We start from the raw sequence: 17,584 nt of genomic DNA, 5'->3' as shown, positions 1-17,584 counted from the left end.
TTGTCCACAGAAAATGCTGACATATGCACAACACTTGATACCGCCAAGGGACGTTCAGCTTATCACATTATCACAATATTCATATTCTCAGTTATGTGGTTATTGCGCTGAGATAACATTTGGAGCTGCAAAGAGTATTTTGGACCAACACTCAAAGAATGAATGCATTTTCATCAGGGCCCATTTGCTGCATCGGCCACACAATCATTGAATTACATGACTGATGGGACAGGGCTAACTGAATTGTGTTCGGCCGAGCCCTGTAAGAGCCGGCAGACTCTGAGAGCTTTGAGATCGGCCATCGAGGGAGGTGTTGAATGAAAACAGACACTTGTTGAGTCATTATGTGGCCCTACTTTAGTATTATAAATTTGTTTAGACGGTGATGGATATCATAAAGGCCGATCTTGTGTACATGCATGAGACAAAGTGAAAAGTAAGAAACAGAATAGGAGATAGATAGGCTTTCAATCAATTAAAGGGATGTTCAAAAAATCTGAATGGTAACTTGTCTTTTTACATTTTTCTTTAAAAGATCCGGCTCATAGGAGTCATTCATTTTGAAATCAGACTACACTGGTCGTGCTGATTCAGTATAAAGAACCGGTTCACAAAAGTGCATATGATGATGTCCTATGTTTTAAGTTTTCTGAAGTGGAACAGACAATTAAATCGCTATTTACTAATAATACTTGTCCTCTCTAAAACAAAATAAGCTTGTTGGATTTTGACAGACATCATGAACTGTCACTGTATGGAAAAAAAAAAATGTTCAGATGAACTGATTACATGTAATCTGGATTACGTAATCAAATTCCAAAAATTAAATACTTGTAATTAGACTAAATTACATTTTAAAATACTCATAATCAGACTACAGTTGCTTTTTTTATTGATTGCATATTATTCACACAATACCAATAAATTATTTATAATTTATCGATTCTCCCTAATTCCTCTTTTTCATCTTTTAAATGTTCCTTTCTAATATATACATTCAGAAATTCTTCCAGTTTTGTGGACATTCACACAAAGACCAGTCACACAGCATTTGGCCACTGGATTTCATTTCAAAAATCATTTCAGATATTTAATCATGTATTACTATGCCTTTGAAAGGCTTTTGTCTTTCAAACACATTAAAATGCACAAATTCAGGTTATTTACATAATGCAGGGATTCCCAAACTATATTTTTCATCTGAACCTCATTTACCTTCACTTGTGAATAAATAAATTTAAAATACATTTGCATGCTCACGGTTCTCTGACGTTGAAAGGTTTCTCTTTTTTTATTTAGTAAGTGTTTTATTTTGATTGATGTTATTTTAAAATTATTTATTTTAATTTTACATTTTTATGTTTTAATTAATTATTAGCTTTTCATTAAATTCACAAACCCCCTGCAGTCCCTTCACGAATCCCAGTTTGGGAAATCTTGGTGTCATGTCATGTTTAATGAACTTCATGTTGTTAATAACAACGAATCGAATATATTTTCTTACTCTTTGTATTTTTATATCAGTATGATACAAGATTATCCTATTTAAACCAATGTGATAAATGAAATAGATCTAAAGTAATCTAAAAGTAGTCAGAATATATTACCTAAAATGTGTAATGCAATGAATTACGTAACCAACTACAATTTTTGTCATGTAATTTGGAATCGGTGATGGACTACAATTTGTAAGCATTCGAAAAGACACAAGGATCCTGTTGAAAAAAACAGCATATGCTGGTTAGGTATGTTTTGAAGAATGGCTGCTGGTCCTTAGTTGGTCATGAGCTGGTTTAAGCTGGTTATGACCTGGTCCTCAGCAGGAGCTAGTTGCTTAGGACCAGCTCAAACCAGCTACCATGCTTCAAAACATGCCTAACCAGCATACGCTGTTTTTTTCAACAGGGGATGAGAAAATATTTAGATCAATTTCATTTAGTTTCAATTTTCACTATCCCTCAAGTTTAGAATAGCGTGTTATGTAAAAGCTGGCCATCCAAAGCCTGCATGCCCCATCATCCCCACTAGACTGACAGAGAGGCAAACCTTCAGTGACGGATTGTGCTCTCTCTGAACGCTCTCTGATATCCGTTCTGAGATTCCTCCGTGGTGAGGGGGCTGGGGGCGTCTCTTTGCGGGGAGATGGGGTTGGAGGATCTTTCTCCTGAGGCTGGGAGAGAGAGATGGTCTCGGATACCTCTGCCTGGCCATCCTGAGAGGGGCTGGGGAGCTTGGGACTGGGCGTGGCCGTCCGTGCTGCCTCACTACCGGGAAGCAAAATGGGCTTCATGGCCGGTTTAGGGGGCAACGGGCCTATAGGACGCTCTGGAAGTAGTGGCTTTTCTGTACGGTGGAAGTCTGTAACACTTTGGGTCACTCGGGTTGGTCGCCTGGTGTCTGAAGAAAATAAGAGGTTTGAAATATTTTCTAAATGCATGTTGTTATATTATTGTGAACAAATTATCTATTGATGTTTCCTTTTTTGACCTCGTAATTCTTAAATGTCATAAGTCAATCTTCAATATCTTTTCTCTGGTGATGTATGCTAGATTTCTTTTGTTAGAACCTCGCCCTGCATTTTTTCTATGTACATCACAGAGGAAAAGATCTGTCACTCGTTTCATCGCAACTTGTGCCTTGCTATGATGAAATTAAATGAAGCTGGGTGATTACGTTCTTACCTGATGAGGTGGACATTGTGCGGGGTTTCATAAATGTAGGCGGTGGCTCAGGTTTGTCAAGTATTGCCCCTAAAAAGCAAGCAAAGTGAACTAAATAACAGAGAAAGTCCTGCACATAAAATACATGGATAAATTGGATTTAACACAATGCTGCAAGGTATTCTTGCTGTTTGCTTGTTTTAAATCATAGCATTATGCTAGACTTGCTAGACTTATATGTGAGTGTGTGTGTGTGTGGTATATATAAAGAGATGGTATATAGATACAAACTCATTTAAATGGAATTAAAGGGTTCGTACGATGATGCTAAAAATAACACTATTTTGTATATTAGGTGTATTGCAATGTGTTTACGCGGTTTAAGGTTAAAAAAAAACACATTATTTTCCACATACTGTATTTCTGCCTCGCCTTTCTGAAACACGTCAATTTTTACAAAGCTCATCGTTCTGAAAAGCGAGGTGTGCTCTGATTGGCCAGCTATCCAGTGAGTTGTGATTGGCTGAACACCTCAAGTGTGTGACCATATTTGGAAACACACAGCATCTCCATGACATGGCGGCAAAAGTTACACCTTCTTTCTTTGCGTAAACATTTGGGCGGTGTTATGCAAATCGTCCAACACAGTGACGTAGATATGTGGGGGCATGTTTAAATGAGGCATTTTAGAAAGGTGTGGACGAGTTTTAACTTTTATAAAGAATATCTCTTTGGGTTTGACATTTTTTAATCTTTGCAACTTTGCGGATCTTATATACACACAAACAGCTTGTAACACTCCAAAGCCAATGTAAAACTTGAAATCGCATCATGTGACCACTTTAAACGTACCTGATTATTTAACAGCGTTTCAATGAAAGCAAAGATTTGCCGTGTGAATTAAGAAAAAAAAGATGAGAAACTATATTTTGCATCTCATAATCAGTGAATGGCCTAACCATATAGGAAGCACACATAGGCCACACTATGATGTCACTCTCTAGCAGGCACACCTGAAACCCCAGAGCAGAAACACTGAGATCACCACTGTCAAAACACAGATGTGCTGACGCAGCACTAACAATGCGGCAAATTCTCACATCCCAGCACGAAGAAGTACATACTGTAGCTGAGAAATGTATCTTACCCTCAGAGTTGGCTTTCCTCAGCTCCTCATCCTTGCTCTATAAGAGGATAAAACTGGTTTAAATAAGATGCCTAGTGAAGTAAGTGTGTAATCTCTAATTCACCCAAAACCCTTTTTCATGTAAAGAATAAGTGATGATTTTGATACTGCGGTTTTAGCAGAGTAAGCGGGGCAAGGTGTTTTTTCCTGATATAAGGCATTTCCGATAACGGTGAATTATTTATGACCGTTAATAAAGTTTAAAAGGTCTTCAGGGAACAAAGTTGTTTAATTAATTTGGTTCAAAAGGGTACATGTATTTCACATTAAAAGGTTGGACTGTTTAGCAACAACACACTACTAAAAACATGGCAAGTAGCAAAGACAAATAAAAGAAAATTGGAAGCATGAAATACCCGCACTTACCTGGCTCTGTTTGGTGTCAGTAGGAGATGTTTTGGTGACTCCCATGCGGTGAAGCATGACATGGAGACGCTGTTCAAAGCTGGACGAGCTCTCTGAGGCATGTTTCTAGACAGTAACCAAAAGATTACCTCTTAGAAATGTTTCTTGGGCTGTTTGTACAAAAATATTCTATCAATATTTATTCTAGGAGCTTTCAGAGCACTTTTTAGAAAGTGAAGTCAGCCATACATTAAATAGTCAATAGGAACCTCTAAAACTGACGGCGCCCTCTCATCCAGAGGGATTTTGGATCAGCGACCAAACTATTTAATACTGACTCACAGTTTTCAGCATTAGCTGGCAAAAATCATATTATGCATCAACAGATGCTGCAAGAAAAACAATTTCAGCATCTTGTTTATAAAATATTTTAGATGTGCTGATATTACATCACACCCATATTCACACTGTGACAATTTCACTTCTGACACATTTATATATAGAGTAACAACAGTCTTGGCCAATGACGTCAAAGACTGTTCTGAGAACAAGAAAATGTGACAAAAGAAATGCAGATCACACAAAGTAACTCAACACATGCTGTTACAGTAACAAAAAAGTGCCATGTAGTTTTGTACATGCACCATGGTAAGATGATGGTTTTCTTTGTGTGTACATGAACATGGTAAACAATCACTACCATGATACAGTAAATATTGAAGTATCATGATACTGACTTACCTTATTGGAAAATAGTTTTTCTTTTTAGCATAAATTTAACAAAAGTGAATGAGGGTTATATAATGAGATTAAAACACAAAAAACAATTTAAATGGGGTAAGAAAAATACTCTCGATATAGAAATAATACGTAAGATATACCAGATCTACTATCTATATTAAGTATATTAATCTTGTTTTAAAGATTATAAAGATTTAGTTTTTTGTTCCTCATCCTTGCTCTATAAGAGGATAAAACTGGTTTAAATAAGATGCCTAGTGAAGTAAGTGTATAATCTCTAATTCACCCAAACCCTTTTTCATGTAAAGAATAAGTGATGATTTTGATACTGCGGTTTTAGCAGAGTAAGCGATTGTTACTGGGGCAAGGTGTTTTTTCCTGATATAAGGCATTTCCGATAACGGTGAATTATTTATGACCGTTAATAAAGTTTAAAAGGTCTTCAGGGAACAAAGTTGTTCAATTAATTTGGTTCAAAAGGGTACATGTATTTAAAACACAAAAAACAATTTAAATGGGGTAAGAAAAATACTCTCGATATAGAAATAATACGTAAGATATACCAGATCTACTATCTATATTAAGTATATTAATCTTGTTTTAAAGATTATAAAGATTTAGTTTTTTGTTCCTCATCCTTGCTCTATAAGAGGATAAAACTGGTTTAAATAAGATGCCTAGTGAAGTAAGTGTATAATCTCTAATTCACCCAAACCCTTTTTCATGTAAAGAATAAGTGATGATTTTGATACTGCGGTTTTAGCAGAGTGCGATTGTTACTGGGGCAAGGTGTTTTTCCTGATATAAGGCATTTCCGATAACGGTGAATTATTTATGACCGTTAATAAAGTTTAAAAGGTCTTCAGGGAACAAAGTTGTTCAATTAATTTGGTTCAAAAGGGTACATGTATTTAAAACACAAAAACAATTTAAATGGGGTAAGAAAAATACTCGATATAGAAATAATACGTAAGATATACCAGATCTACTATCTATATTAAGTATATTAATCTTGTTTTAAAGATTATAAAGATTTAGTTTTTGTTCCTCATCCTTGCTCTATAAGAGGATAAAACTGGTTTAAATAAGATGCCTAGTGAAGTAAGTGTATAATCTCTAATTCACCCAAACCCTTTTTCATGTAAAGAATAAGTGATGATTTTGATACTGCGGTTTTAGCAGAGTAAGCGATTGTTACTGGGGCAAGGTGTTTTTTCCTGATATAAGGCATTTCCGATAACGGTGAATTATTTATGACCGTTAATAAAGTTTAAAAGGTCTTCAGGGAACAAAGTTGTTCAATTAATTTGGTTCAAAAGGGTACATGTATTTAAAACACAAAAAACAATTTAAATGGGGTAAGAAAAATACTCTCGATATAGAAATAATACGTAAGATATACCAGATCTACTATCTATATTAAGTATATTAATCTTGTTTTAAAGATTATAAAGATTTAGTTTTTTGTTCCTCATCCTCATAAAGATTTAGTTTTTTGTTATTTTATATCAAATCACATTCAGAACATACCATGGTACTGCCACAGAAATTTTATTGTAAGGGTTTAAATGAATACTTTTTACACAATATTTACTCAAAATGCACTTTTTTGAGTAAAATTTGTGTTAAGCATCAACTATGCTGTTTTTGAATTTCTATTAATCAGCCAATCAGCCTACTATATAATATAGAAATAACCAAATAGTCAGATTAATTGGCCGAGCCAAAATATAATATCTATACAATATAAAATATACAATATATCTAGTTTAACTCAATCAGAACCACTGCTCAGTTACCTTTACTTGCGTGGCTGTGTCATCCTGCTCTGGCAAGACGTCTGAGAGCAGGATGAGGGACTGTGATTTGCCTTCTCTGAGAGAGCGACGGATGGGTTTAGGCCTCCGCTCTCCATCTGGGGTGCGGCTCTTTTCCAGGGTCCGGCTCTTCTCCCGCTCTGAGGGTGACACAACTGGGACTGGGCTGGGGGTTTTGGTGGGAGTGGGAGGTGCAGCAGGGGACAGTGCTGGGACCTCTTCGGTTTTGCTCGGAGAGGAGGCAGGAGGTGTGGGAGTGGATGCAGGTGGGGTCAGTACAGGTGTGGGGGCAGGTGACAGAGCTCTGGGTGACATTTTGTCCTCAATAACTGGTGCAGTTGTTGTTGAATCTGTGATGGTGAGGATGGTGGTGGTGGCCGTGGTTGTGACTGCCTTGACTATGTTTTCCTCATCCAATTTCTCTTTGTCCCTCTCCTTTTCTTTCTCCTTCTCTCGTTCCCTCTCCTTTTCTCTTTCCCTTTCCTTTTCTCGCTCTTTCTCTGCACGTGCTGCCTCCCGGAGTGGTCGGATGAGATCTGCTATTGAAGTCTTTTTGACCTTGCCCTCAGGAACGCCGTCGCCCTTGGCCCCTCGACCTGCTCGGACTTTCTTAAAGGCGAAAAAGTCACCAAACTTCTTCTTAATGTTTTTGGAGGGGGCTGTGGTGGGGATGGGGGTTGTAGTGGAGGTGGTAGGAGGGGCAGTTGTGACAGACGTGGGCTCTGCAGGTTGTGCTTTAATGAGGGGCTCCTCCCTCTGGTGCTTTCTGAACACGAGGAGAGGAGAGGCATGATGGGAAATGTCTTTTGACAACCGGTAAGAATATTTATTTGTTAGAGATCATGATTTAATCATGTGCTGTGATTAAAGTTGAATAACTGTTTAAATAACATTGATCTGCATACTTGAGTGTGTTTGTATGTGTTGTGTACTCACAGGGGGTCATCAGGGATGATTTTTTTGGTGAAGAACTCTTCTACACCTTCATCAACCCTCCCCATGTTCTCATTGGCCTCATTCTCGCTCTCAGCTGCCTGCTCCTGCACACATACAAACAAACACAAGGTCATTCAACCAATTAAAATCGACTAAATGTTTCATCTGGACATGAAAAACTGTATCATAGCATAATGGAATGAAAATATTAACATGATTTACAACCCGAATTCCAGAAATGTTGGGACGTTTTTAAAAATTGAATAAAATGAAAAATAAAAGACTTTCAAATCACATGAGCCAATATTTTATTCACAATAGAACATACTGTAGATAACAAAATGAGCTCATTTCAAATTTGATACCTGCTCACCGGTCTCAAAATAGTTGGGACGGGGGCATGTTTACTATGGTGTTGCATCTGTTTACCATTGGTCCCATTCTTGCCTGATATAGGTTTCCAGCTGCTGAAGAGTTCGTGGTCAACGTATTTTTCGTTTAATGATGCGCCAAATGTTCTCTATACGTGAAAGCTCTGGACTGCAGGCAGGCCAATTCAGCCCCAGACTCTTCTACTACGAAGCCATGCTGTTGTAATAGCTGCAGTATGTGGTTTTGCATTGTCCTGCTGAAATATACGTCGTCTGGAGGTGACATATGTTGCTCTAAAACCTTTATATACCTTTCAGCATTCATGGTGCCTTCCAAAACATGCAAGCTGCTCATACCGTATGCACTTATGCACCCCCATGCAGGCTTTTGAACTGAACGCTGATGACACGCTGGAAGTTCTCCCTCCTCTTTAGCCCGGAGGACACTGCATTCGTGATTTCCAACAAGAATGTCAAATTTGGACTCGTCTGACCATAGAACACTTTTCCACTTTGAAACTGTCCATTTTAAATGAGCCTTGGCCCACAGGACATGACGGCGCTTCTGGACCATGTTCACATATGGCTTCCTTTTTGCATGATAGAGCTTTAGGTGGCATCTGCAGATGGCACAGCGGATTGTTTACCGACAGTGGTTTCTGGAAGTATTCCTGGGCCCATTTAGTAATGTCAATGGCAGAATCATGCCGATGAGTGATGCAGTGTCGTCTGAGGGCAAGAAGGCCACAGACATCCAACAAAGGTCTTCGGCCTTGTCCCTTACGCACAGAGGTTTCTCCAGTTTCTCTGAATCTTTTGAAGATGTTATGCACTGTAGATGATGAAATTTGCAAAGCCTTTGCAATTTGACGTTGAGTTTTAAAGTATTGCACAATCTTTTTATGCACTCTTTCACAGATTGGAGAGCCTCTGCCCATCTTTACTTCTGAGAGACGCTGCCTCTCTAACTGTGCGTTCACACCAGACGCGACTTGCGTGAATAAATCGCGCTATTTGCGCGTAGTTGGACGCTTGAACATTTTGAGTTTACTCGCTTCATTCGCGCGTGAAATTCAAGTCACAACAGACGCGAATTCGCGTCAAGGAGGGGCTTCTGCCAGGCGGCTCCAGTCTCATTACACTACACTGGTCCAATCACAAATAACTATTTTTTACTATACTATTGTGAGTGTATTTGCAATAGGATATAATTAGAATGAATGTACAAATGTTTGCCGTAAGTAGCCTATTCTAGTCTTAACATTGAAATAATATTTTTATGAAACAAATAGGCTATAAATTATGATTTATTATGTTGTGCACAAAGTAACACACCAAGCAAGATCCTTTTTATTCATGTTTCTATAAAAGTACCAAGATGTATCGTACAGCTCCGGGTATACATACAGCGACGATGATTTTGTCCTCCATTGTTGTTTCGGATTTCTGCCTCTCTCGCTACGTCGTAATCACATCACTACTAGAGCAAGCTCCTGATTGGTTAACGCGGTGCGAATTTTCGCCAAAGTTCAGATTTTTCAACTCGCGTGAATCACGCATTAAGCGCATCAAACGCCCAAAACGCTCAATTCGCACCGCCTCATTCGCACGAACCACGCTGCAAGATGTCTATTCGCGTCTTTGCATTGACTTAACATGTAAATCACTTGCGCTTAACGCTTCATTCGCGTCTGGTGTGAACGCACCTTAAGACATCCCTTTTATGTTACGGACCTAATTAACTTAATTAGTTGCTAGATGTTCTCCCAGCTGAATCTTTTCAAAATGTCTTGCTTTTTCAGCCGTTTGTTGCCCCCGTGCCAACTTCTTTGAGACTTGTAGCAGGCATCAAATTTGAAATGAGCTCATTTAGTGGATAAGAGTGTAAAATTTCTCTGTTTAAACATTTGTTATGTTCTCTATGTTCTATTGTGAATAAAATATTGGCTCATGTGATCTGAAAGTCTTTCAGTTTTCATTTTATTCGAATTTAAAAACGTCTCAACATTTCCGGTATTCAGGTTGGACACAATACATGACCCTTGATCAATAAACCTTAAATTCAAACTCAGATGGCACACCTACAGATCTGTTTATTGAGCATCTAATGCACATCGCACACAAAACTTGTAAGCACTTGTGAAAATAGCAAGCTTCAATCAGACTGGCTGACAGCTAGCCAGCTTCCAGGAGTATGGGGTGCACAGAATATTTAAGTATCTTGTTAGTTCACAGACAAACAAAATGGTGTCTAACATCTGCAACCCTTCTGAGGAAAAATGAAATACTTGATTTAATAAAGTTTAAAGGGGACATCGGATGTCTATTTTCCACAAGTTGGTATGATTCTTTAGGGTCTTCATGAAATGTCTACATACCTTGGTTAAAATTCCTCATGGTTGTGTAAAACAACACCCTTTTTACCTTATCAAAAATAGCTCCGTTCACAGCAACTCGTTTCGATGAATGTCTCTTTAAATGATAATTTAAATGATAACTGCTCACCCCACCCCTCTCTTCTGTGGGGCGTGTCAACACATAACATGTGAATTGCTGCCTTGGACTCAGTATATGGCTTGGAGGTGGTCTTATTCAAATAGCTAGCTATCTACTTAAAAACCAGCTGTAAATTGAAACAGCCCATAACGAACTGGCTGCATGTTTTCTTTTCAGCTTTTCTAAGTTGGCAGACATGCCAGAAACCTAAACTAATTGAAAAAAAGTGAAAAAAAATCAGACGTCTCCTTTAAAGATTCATGCATCAAAAGTTGTGTTTGAGGCTCTTTGAACCTATCCATGGGCTGAACTGTATATTCCATCATGCTCTTGGTCTATGAAATAATCAGCATTTTTTTTTTTACTTGAGATGAACTCAAAATATAGATTATGATCTACACACTTTTCTGTACATTTTTGTGCAATCTTTGCTCTTGTCTTTTGTCTTTAGTCTCTGTTGCATAAACTATGACTTGGTTTTGCTCACAAACATTATTATTTTTTAATACAAACAATTATTTTGCTAAGCGACAGTGAATAGCAGGTAAAAAACCTGGAACCAGCAAACAGGAAAATCTGAACAGCTCTACTTACTTCTCTGTGACAAGTGGGTGTCAGAAATGCAAAATTAAGTAGTGCTTTGTGTCCCAGAGTAATCAGGGTATTTCTGCTTTTCTAAAAGCATCATCTACTGTAGAGAGTGAATGTGCATTTTCATTCAGCCCATCTGCCTTTTACACTTTGGTCTAAAAAGACAAACTGCATTCGAAAATAGGACTGAATTTTCATGCCAAACATTTGTGTTGATGTGAAAGAACCTTTGGCCAGAATATACTGCAGAATGGACCAGACTTTATAACAATAGTCAAAAGACTACTCCTATAACAGCATGCCTATGAACCAAGCAGTGCCTTTTGATTTTAGGTTTGGTTTAGGATTAAGGTTGACAGAAATGTTGTGTAGAAATGTTAACACTATTGTGTAAATTCATATGGTGAGCATTCCCAAGCTTATACAAAAGTGTTTTTTTTTTTTTTTTTTTTGCTGCTTACATTTATACATATTAAAGACAGCATTAATAAGACTAAGAAGTTAGAAGGTTTTCTGTCTGCCATGGATTTGTCTTCAAGCAGATCTGCCTATAGTGTCTCAAGAGAGAGCCAAACCCTGCCTCAATCTTTCTGCCTGTTCCCCCCCACCACCTAATATAATTATACCCCTCAGATACAGCCTCATCACACACACACACACACACACACACACACACACACGCTTAAATGAGAGAATGAGTGCTCATCAGTGGTGACTGGTGTATCTGTCATGTAGCCACAGTAATAACACAATAGCCGCAGATATGGAGGTCTGTTGTAAGCTTTGCCAGTTCTGATTATTCTTAAACATTGAGTTTTACTGACATTACACTACATTATGATTGTGATAAATGAGCAAAACGATTTTCATGATGGCAATCATTAATCTTTTACTCTAACAATATGTTGCCTGTAAGCTGAAATCACACTGCTGATCATTTCCACAGTGGCTTCAGAAATCCAGGTTTGTATTAGGATTAATAGATCTTAATGTAAATATCAGAAAAGAATCTGGAGAAGGATTCGTTTCAAGTGTAATATAGGATTAGAGTTACAAAAATCACATCAATACATAAAAAACCCCTTGAGCTATATAATACAGCACATTATATTATATTTATAAAGCAAATTTAGTAAATTGAAATTATTTATATGAAGTTATGATTTATTATAATTATTAACACGTTATTTAAATACAATATTGTGGACAATGGGGGGGCCTTTGAGTATAAAAAAAAAATTGAGAACCAGTGAACTACAGCACCTTAAGAACTGTGCTAGATTTTCAAGTCAACATAAAACTTTACCCGTAACCCATTTAACTGATGTATTTAACTGGATTGTGAAAAGTAGTCTCCATAGAACAGGTGGATTGATCATGTCACAACATATTGTGAGATATGAACTTGCAGGTGCGAGAAAAAGTATGAATTGTGAGATAAAGAGCCACAATTACTTTTTTTTTTTTTTCCATGACTGAAACAAAAAACTGTATTGTGAGATATATATGTGACCCTGGACCACAAAACCAGTCATAAGTGTACATTTTTTGAAATTGAGATTTCTACATCATCTGAAAGCTAAATAAATAAGCTTTCCATTGATGTATGGTTTGTTAGGATAGTTAGGATATTTGGCCGAGATACAACTATTTGAAAATCTGGAATCTGAGGGTGCAAAAAAATCCAAATATTGAGAAAATCACCTTTAAAGTTGTCCAGATGAAGTTCTTAGCTATGTATATTACTGATCAAAAATTAAGTTTTGATATATTTACGGTAGTAAATTCACTAAATATCTTCATGGAACATGATCTTTACTTAATATCCTAATGATTTTTGGCATAAAATAAAAATGGATAATTTTGACCCATACAAATGTATATAGCTATTGCTACAAACATACCCCAGTGACTTAAGACTGGTTTTGTGGTCCAGGGTCGCATATAACAATTAAATTTTGATTTTTTTTTTTGATTCCATGACAAAAACGGGTTTCCATACAATTTACATGATTACAAAAAACAAAACTGTTTATTTTAATATTGTGAATTTTTTTCAATAATGTGCAAAGATTAATCATTATATGACCGATCATTAATATGCCCATGTTTATTAAGAAAGCAAATTGGGTCAATGTTGATTCCATGTTGACTTGTCAACTGTGCCAGATCAGTAGCTAACAAACACTATACACACACAAAAGCACAGGGTGCCCAGTCAGTGTGTTTTGCCTGTTTCCTGCTGCTGCACAGACTGCGAGGCCTTCGGGCAGTTTGGGTACTGCAGGATGAGAAAGAAAGAAATATGTAGAGAGAGAGAGAGAGAAGGAGAGAGAGACCACTGCAGAGCTATAGCAACCATATGCAAATGAGGCACCGCACACCGCATGAGAAATGGATTATAAATCATTTAGCACCTCTCAGCCAATGAGAAGGCAAAGCACTCATCACTCCATCTTTAAAAAGAGGAGGAGAGCAGACGCCACGTTGTGTGAGGCAGCACAGGGAGAGGTGTTTCCCACACATCTTAATAACACAATCATATTCTCCTACAAAACACACCGCATGAACAGTGCAACCATACAGCTCATGCTTAATTATATATCAATAATGGAAAACAAAGCTTTTGTGTGGTTCACATGGCCTGCTGGGTTTGTTAGTACCTAAACATTATGTCTGGGGTTCATATTTTTCCACATAAAGCCAATAATATTTCATCACTCATGGTGAATTTATTCCATGAATAGGCCATTACATATAAATCATAAGGTAATTAATTCCACTAGCCATAATTTGAAAATCAAAACTGATTCCTGCATGAAATCAGATAATGTTAATACCTGACGGGTTAAGCTGGTCTGCTCTAGTAAACGTGACACGTTTGGGTCTAAAGAAGCTGTTACTGGATGGCAGCTGACACACCGATCAAAGGTCAGTCCGACTCACGTCATGACTCATGACTTTGTGTACACCGTGTCAGATTTTTGTTGGTTTCCTTTTAAATTTCAGTGGAAAGAAGCAGAGATACAGAGAAATGGAATGAATGCAGTGATCTTTACCGCTATTAAACTCTGTGAACTGAGAACAGCATTATGATGTGAGCAGGCCTGTCTAAAGGTGTCAGGTTGAGACAGTGATCCCAGAATTCCACGAGCTTCTGTCTATGCGTCTCTGGTAGTAAAGCTACAAGCTCTATGGTAGGCAGTAATGCCTCTGTGATTAAATCCAATACTTTCCACAAATAAGGTACAAAATAGAACCAATCTTAGAAAATGGTCAGTGAAAGGTGGTGCTTAACCTTAAAAAAAATGCTGATCATCAACCTCAGGTTGCAATCCTCATATAAAATTAACATAAACAGCTCATATAAACTGACTTTTTTTTTTTTGGTCCTCCTGAGGTTGACCAGATTTCTGGTCAAGGCTAAGCAAGTACCTCCTTTTGATGACAATTTTTTAAGGTTTTTAAGGTCTTGCAAAAGTTTAAATAAATCCTATTTTGTCATTTTCAAGCAATAAACATTAAGTAAATATGAAAAAATAAAACATGCAGAAAACTACAAAATAAATGCATTAAGAAGGACAATGAGTAATGGGGCTTGCAAATTTAGACTCAATGAAGCCGTTACTCAGAAGAGACTAACTACAAACCAATATTTGGTCACAAACTAATTACTGATAAACATAGTTCTAATTAATTAAAGACTGATCCTTTTTACATTATATAACAGGGCTGAATGGCCAAGTTTGATGAATGCAGTCAACAGAAATATTTGTAAAAATTGAGGAAATGGAACAAGATTAATTACTTGCCTTCCCGCCGTGCAGTAGAAAAATGGAGCCGGAGCAACACAATTTAAAGGGGTCATCGGATGCCCATTTTCCACAACTTGATATGATTCTTTAGGGTCTTAATGAAAAGTCTGTAACATAGTTTGGTTAAAATTTCTCAATGGTAGTGTAAAACAACACCGTTTTTACCCTGTCAAAAACAGCTCTTTTCAGAGCAAGCTGTTTTCTTGCATGCCGCTTTAAATGCAAAGAGCTCTGCTCGCTTCGCCCCCGCCCCTCTCTTCCGAGCCGCTCTCTGAGAGACGGTAAACTTTAGACGGTTTTCATCATGAAACCTGCAAACTAGCACATTATTAGGAAAGCTGGATCACGAATGATTTGCGCAAAAATAGACGCATTTAGGTAGATCGGGGGTGCATTCGCTTCACAAACAAACGTAATCCACTGCGTCTTCAGAGGCTCAGATGTCGGGAGTAAATGATGACTGCTATGTTCATTATTACATCCAACAACAGAACACCTCAATTGCTTAGGAGCCGTTCTTGTCTACACCTGCTCCGGCGGTGAAACAATGGTGGACTGATGACAGCTCACTCAGGGCGGGTCTAAGGTAAGACACCAGTCCAGTCTGTGTGATGTCACACAGACAGGCATCTGAGATCGGCTCGATTTGAGAAAGGGGAAATGATTTAACCAGGTTTAAAAAAAAAAAAAAACTGGGTGGATTTTTATCATTACAGGGTGGTTGTGTACACACACTGCCAACACACATTTAAGTTACAACAGCTTATAAAAGTGCATGTTGCATCCGATGACCTCTTTAAGGAATGTTAATTTTTATAATGGGCAAAAATCATATGGTAAAAGCCCAGGGTTGAATAATATGTGGAACAAAGCTGAATATGCTGTTTTCATTATTGTAGTTCATTAAAAAAGGCTTTACTACAATTTATTAAATATCTACTCAATAGAACAAATGGTAACACTTTCTTTAGTATAGGGACCAATTTTATAGTTGCTTATTAGCACGCCTATTAATAATATATTGGCAATTTATTAGAACTTATAAAACACATATTCTGTATAACCATATTCTTAATCCCTTATCCTCCCCCATTACCTTAACGTAACAACTACCTTACTAACTATTAATAAGCAGCAAATTAGGAGTTAATTGAGGCAAAAGTTGTAGTTAATGGTTTGTTAATAGCGAGAATTGGACCTTAAAATAAAGTGTGAACATTGTCAACATTATGAAATTATCATGGTTGTAATTTAAATAGTTAATTTAATAGTTTGTCCCTCCATGACAGTAATACCATGAAGAGGGTGTCAAGAACAGGTTAAGACGGGAAAAAAAAACATTTAAAAAAAAGTATACAGACATTTGATGTTTAAAACAAGCTACTTTTCATTGTAGGTTACTTTTATGTTAGGTAAGAATTTATCACATGGGATATTTACATGTAATGTTTAAAAGTGTACTGCATTTGTGGAAAATGTCATTGAGAAACACCTGCATAGAAATTCTAGTGTAGCTTGATTAATTGCAGAACTATTCTCTGGCAGGACGTAAAATTGTGGAATACACTGGTCACTCTAGATTGGAAGTGGTGAGCATCCTTCTGTAATAAAGGTCTGTGTGTGTGTGTGTGTGTGAGAGAGAGAGATATTGTGGAGAGGAGAGGTAATAAAATAAATGCTTATGCAGCCATCAAAAATGCAGGAGCAGAGAGAATTTTAACAGGGATACAGGGACGACATTAAAACTCACAGAGCCCTGAACACAATTTTTATGGATGGGTCGTCTTTCCCCAAGACCAATGAGTAGGCTGTACCATAGAGGCACACCTCATCACAGGACCCGGTTGTCCCTCACTGCTGACAGCCCTGCGGGGACATACAGGGAAAAAAGCACACACACACACACACACACACACACATACTGGACCATCAGAGCATCATCTATTCTCCAGTCACACGAGCTTCTCCCTGAGGCACCACCTGTCATTGGATTTTCACCAGCCAAGGAGTATGACCGTCACACAATATGGACACACACCCTTGCCAACAGATCACGCTGACAGGAATAAACATATAACACATATACTCATTCAGGTGATCAGAGGAAATGACAGGAGTGTTTTCATCCCTCCATGCTCATGTCTGCGATAACACTGGCGCCAAAGTCTCCAGAGAGTGTCTGTTCTGAAAAAAGCTGCCTGCACAATGACCTCACACACACAAAAATATACAGCGATAACAAGGGTAACACCAGTCTACAACTATACAGTAACACAAGTATAATAACAAAATACCCCTGCCCATTATACGGTCTATCACACACATATACACTTGTAACAACGGTTGCACTGCAGATTGTATCTGTGTGTGAGTGTAACTGTGTGAGGATACACGTTTTAATAGCTGTCCATATTGGACATAATAGCTCGCCAACAGGTAGACATGACTACATTCAGCATTTCACTCACACACGCCAGTCACCATGACAACACAGAAACAGCCACAGGTCTCGTACATGAACGATGACATCATATAATAGTATAGTATGACTACAACACAATATAGATCTTTCTATAATTTACCAACCATACGTACTAACTACACTAAAAGCTAATGCAAGCAGACA

At 37.7% G+C, this 17,584-nt stretch overlaps 1 protein-coding gene across 4 annotated transcripts in view; it reads right to left on the bottom strand.

Annotated features, from left to right (window-relative positions):
* Positions 1-17,584, bottom strand: part of carmil2 (capping protein regulator and myosin 1 linker 2) — a 46,078-nt gene that overhangs the window by 2,441 nt on the left and 26,053 nt on the right. For all 4 annotated transcript variants that reach the window (XM_058751425.1, XM_058751426.1, XM_058751427.1 and 1 more), the window contains exons 33-38: positions 7,686-7,789; positions 6,732-7,515; positions 4,213-4,317; positions 3,808-3,844; positions 2,682-2,750; positions 2,047-2,397 (exon numbers count right to left, since the gene is read on the bottom strand). In XM_058751425.1, the coding sequence (XP_058607408.1) occupies positions 2,047-2,397; positions 2,682-2,750; positions 3,808-3,844; positions 4,213-4,317; positions 6,732-7,515; positions 7,686-7,789 (1,450 nt within the window). The remainder of the gene's footprint in view (positions 1-2,046; positions 2,398-2,681; positions 2,751-3,807; positions 3,845-4,212; positions 4,318-6,731; positions 7,516-7,685; positions 7,790-17,584) is intronic.

This window comes from Onychostoma macrolepis, chromosome 18 (genome assembly GCF_012432095.1).
Source record: "Onychostoma macrolepis isolate SWU-2019 chromosome 18, ASM1243209v1, whole genome shotgun sequence".
NCBI classification, from domain to species: Eukaryota; Metazoa; Chordata; class Actinopteri; order Cypriniformes; family Cyprinidae; genus Onychostoma; species Onychostoma macrolepis.
Note: the sequence above shows the minus strand (reverse complement) of the source record. Positions and strands in the feature narration are given on the sequence as shown.